The 4,366-nt window shown below is 43.7% G+C and overlaps 1 protein-coding gene across 1 annotated transcript; it reads left to right on the top strand.

Moving 5' to 3' along the window:
- Positions 1 to 1,228: 1,228 nt before the first annotated feature.
- LOC120084171 (uncharacterized) lies at positions 1,229 to 2,361 on the top strand. The gene is made up of 3 exons (XM_039040066.2): positions 1,229 to 1,330; positions 1,529 to 1,673; positions 1,949 to 2,361. Exons 1-3 carry the CDS (start codon positions 1,229 to 1,231, stop codon positions 2,359 to 2,361), a joined length of 660 nt encoding a protein of 219 aa, XP_038895994.2.
- Positions 2,362 to 4,366: the final 2,005 nt, after the last annotated feature.

Genomic DNA, 4,366 nt, shown 5'->3' with positions numbered 1-4,366 from the left:
AAGAATTTTATTGCTTTCTCGATGGATACTCTGGTTACAACCAGATTCTGATAGATTCGGAAGATCAGGAGAAGACTACGTTTACTTGTCCCTTTGGAACATTTGCATTCAGACGTATGCCCTTTGGGCTGTGTAACGCACCTGGGACATTTCAAAGATGTATGATGGCTATCTTCTCTGACTTCCTAGAAAAGACCGTTGAAGTCTTCATGGACAATTTTTCAGTCTTTGGATACTCATTCCAGTCATGCCTAGATAATTTGGAGGCCGTCCTCGCTCGATGCAAGGAAACAAACATGGTACTAAATTGGGAGAAATGTCACTTCATGGTGACTGAAGGAATTATCTTAGGTCACAAAATATCTAAGGCTGGCTTGGAAGTAGATGAAGCCAAAATCGATGTCATAGCAAAACTTCCACCACCATCAAATGTTAAAACTTTACGAAGTTTTCTAGGACATGTCAGCTTCTATAGACGGTTCGTTAGAGGATTCTCTCAGATTGTGTGACCTCTGAGCGCATTACTAGAGGCGAACCGGCCCTATGACTTTAATAAGACTGCACTAATGTGTTTGAAACCTTGAAGTATGCGTTGACGACAGCTCTAGTACTAATAGCACCGTATTGGACGCAGTGCTTTATTCTCATGTGCGACGTGAGTGATGCAGCAGTAGGAACAATGTTAGGGCAGAAGAAGGGTAATCTGATACACTCCATCTCCTACGCGTCCAAAACACTAAATGACTCTCAGGAACACTACACCACTACTGAAAAAGAACTGTTGGCTGTAGTGTTCGACATTGAAAAGTTTCGATCTTACTTAGTTGGTGCGTCAGCCACCATATACACCGACCACGCAGCCATAAAATTCCTGATGAGCAAAAAGGACGCGAAGCCAAAGTTTATAAGATAGGTGCTGCTGCTACAGGAGTTTGATATTGATATCCAAGACAGAAAGGGAACAGAAAATCAGGTGGTTGACCACCTGTCCAGGCTAGAGAATCAAGAAATGCAAGCCCAAGAAAGTGAAATCAAGGACGCATTTCCTGATGAAAGCCTGTTTAGAGTTAAAGGCAGGGAACCTTGGTATGCGGACGTAGTCAATTATTTAACCTCCAAACAATTCCCTAAGAACTTCAACTCTTAGCAAAAGAAACGGTTAATTCATGACAGCAAGTTTTATTTTTGGGACAAACTATTTCGAGATAAATAAGGTCCTGACTCCATAATGCGTCGATGTATTCCAGAGGAGGAGACACAACGCATATTAGTTGAGTGTCATGACTCTCCATACGGAGGGCATTTCGGTGGGCAAAGAACTGCAGCGAAGGTTCTTCAAAGCGGATACTTTTGGCCCACCCTCTTTAAAGACGCGAGGGAGTTTGTTTGAAAATGTGACCCCTGTCAACGCACTGGGAATATTTATTCAAGGGATGCAATACCGTTGAATAATATTTTCGAAGTTGAACTATTTGATGCTTGGGGCATAAATTTTATGGGACCTTTTCCCCTATCCTGTGGCCAACAGTACATCCTGCTTGCAGTAGATTATGTATCTAAGTGGGTAGAAGCAGTAGCCTGTGCTAGGAATGATGCATCTACTGTATCTAAGTTTCTTATTAGGAACATCTTTACACGCTATGGAACGCCAAAAGCCCTGATAACCGACGAAGGTACGCACTTCATTAATCGCATAATTTCTAAATTACTTGCAAAATATATTGTCAGGCACAAATCGCCACTGCTTAGCACCCACAAACAAACGGTCAAGCGGAAGTATCAAATCGAGAAATCAAGTCTATCCTGGAGAAAGTTGTCAATGCAACGTGGAAGGATTGGGCACAGAGGTTGGATGAAGCGCTCTGGGCCTACAGGATTGCTTACAAAACTCCTATAGGTATGTCTCCATACTCTCTTATATTTGGAAAAGCCTGTCATTTACCTTTAGAGTTGGAGCACAAGGCATTTTGTGCAGTTAAGAAGTTAAACATGAACTTGGACACTGCGGGTGCTCAACGCAAACTTCAACTCAACGAGCTCGAGGAGTGGCGATTGAACACGAACGAGAACAACCAGTTGTACAAAGAAAAGATAAAGCGTTGGCATGACCAACACATCAGTAAGAAAGAACTTGTTATTGGCCAAAAAGCTCTATTGTTCAATTCACGTCTGCGTTTGTTTCTAGGAAAATTAAAATCCAGGTGGTCAGGACTCTTTATCATTAAGACAATCTTTCCATATGGAACTGTGGAAATAACGCGAGAAGATGGCACCAACGCATTCAAAGTAAACGACCAGAGAGTGAACCCTTACTTTGAAGATGGACTGGAATGTCAAAAGTCATCTCTTGTACTACGCTAAGCCAATTGAGGCCCGCGTAGAAGTATCCCTGCGTTTGCATTGCCATATATTCCAAGGACGCTTCCTCTATCCTTATCTTTTTGCATTCTGTATTTTACGATGCATTTGAGTTTGTTGATTTATTTGTTTGGTTGTTTTAAGATTGTTCTTTGTTTTTGCTTTTGTAAAAGTTGGAAACTTGTTTGTTTTTCTTTAAAATTTGTGTATAATCGAGTTAGGAATAACGGACGCATTAGACGCAAGTCTAACGCATGGCCCAGTTGAAGGGACGCATCTCGAGAACACAAAAACACTCGAGTATTTAGATAACCGAGACGTCCCTTCAACTTTACATTTATTACAAACGTCAGGCGTGGCCTGACGTCAGCCACTAACCCTCTCTTAGCCTATAAAAGGACCTAACGATTTAAAGTTTTCTTCTTCTTCATTTTCACTCTTGAGCTCTCTAAAACAAAAAGAAAAAAAAAAACCTAACCTCTCCATTTCCCTCGCTTCTGATTTGCTCGAGCTTCTCCGGTCACAATGTCGTTCGCCTCAGATAGCCAGAACCAGACCGTGAGCTTTGGAAACGACTCACCGATAAACTTCTATTCCTTGTCCTCTATTTTGATTTCGCCTCCCCTGAGCCCTAGAAAAACCACCAAACCCTCACCTAAACCAAACCCACACACGGCGGAGCCACCTCTTCCTAGCGGCCGTTTGTTTCGAAACCTTCCACAGCCCCCACGAAACTCCATTCCAAAGCCTCCAAAGGCATCGTTACCCCTTCGGCAAAGATCCCTCAACCTAAACCTAAAACCCCTCAACCAAAACCCAAAACTACCCCCAAGCCAAGGGCCAATACACCTGCAAAACCAAGGACGCGTCCGTCATCTACGACCGCCTCCAAACCCTACACCAAGCCTGCTCCACCACCAGTCATCCCTAACATGACTATGGTGGGTGCAACGCATAATCCACTCACAGCATACGTTCACAACGCACCGTCACCAGCTGTGCGTCCACCACCTCCATTTTCTATCGTGCCCTTGGCCACCATTTATCCAGTGGAATCAAACGCGTCGAGCCAACCACCTCATTCGCCCATCCTCATATCTTCTCCTGGGATGCCTCATACCCTAGTGGGCACCCCTCCATTTACTCCGCCCATACCACCCTCTGACAGTCCTGCGTTAGAAAGCAATTTTGAAGAGTTGGCAGAATTGGCTCGACTGAACAAGCAAGAGGTTTTTGGTGCGATCTTGGTGTCCCTTAATCAAAGCCAAGAGGAAGAGCAGGTGATGCGTTCAGACCCACCTAACGCATCACTTGAGTTAGACGAAGCGGAGCGGTATGCTATGATGCTTGAAGAGGAATTAGAAGAAGAAGAAGAAAGGGAAGAAGAAAATAGAGAAGGGAGAATTGGCCCTGACACGTCTCAACCACGTCCATCCGACGTGAATGAAGGGCCTTTAAAATAAAAAAGAGTAACAAGAAAAAGAAGATTGATATTGGAGGAAGAAGAAGATGAGCAATCTGCATCCGGACCTGAAGGTGCAACGCATGAAAACAGCTCAAGGCATGACGCACTAGAGCAGGAATTGGAAGACTACCAGCCCGTAAGGCAAGGGCGAAGGAAAATGGATCTCCAAAGGGAATTGGAGAATGAACTAAGAGAATCGGGAAGGGATGCAAAAGAGCATGTGGCAGGAAAATGCAAGGTAACCAACGCGTTACCTAAGAAGACCTCAGGAAGAAAGCATCAATTTAGTGACATACTCGTAGAAAATGGCTTCTTTCCCGAACGCCACCCACTGCCAATTTACATAACTGAGACAATAAATGCATTGGGGTGGAATCAGTTATGCGTTGGGCACACCCGTATTTGACCCAACCTCGTCTGCATGTTCTATAACTATGAGTTTGATATGGAGAAGAATACTTTTGTTGATGGGGTGTTAGTGCATTTTTGAGTTGACAAAATAAACGAAATGTTCAACATTAACAGTAATCTAGACACGGAAGG

This window comes from Benincasa hispida, chromosome 8, assembly GCF_027475165.1.
Source record: "Benincasa hispida cultivar pf3 chromosome 8, pf3_genome.v1.1, whole genome shotgun sequence".
NCBI lineage: Eukaryota > Viridiplantae > Streptophyta > Magnoliopsida > Cucurbitales > Cucurbitaceae > Benincasa > Benincasa hispida.
The sequence above is the reverse complement of the archived record's forward strand: the minus strand, read 5'-3'. Positions and strand labels throughout refer to the sequence as shown.

Bases quoted from the DNA above. Each gene is read 5' to 3' on its own strand.
- LOC120084171 (XM_039040066.2), top strand. From the start codon at position 1,229: ATGCGTCGATGTATTCCAGAGGAGGAGACACAACGCATATTAGTTGAG. The intron at 1,331-1,528 runs GTTCTTCAAAGC...TGTGGCCAACAG, and splicing joins GGCAAAGAACTGCAGCGAAG to TACATCCTGCTTGCAGTAGA. The intron at 1,674-1,948 runs GTACGCACTTCA...ATTTACCTTTAG, and splicing joins AGCCCTGATAACCGACGAAG to AGTTGGAGCACAAGGCATTT.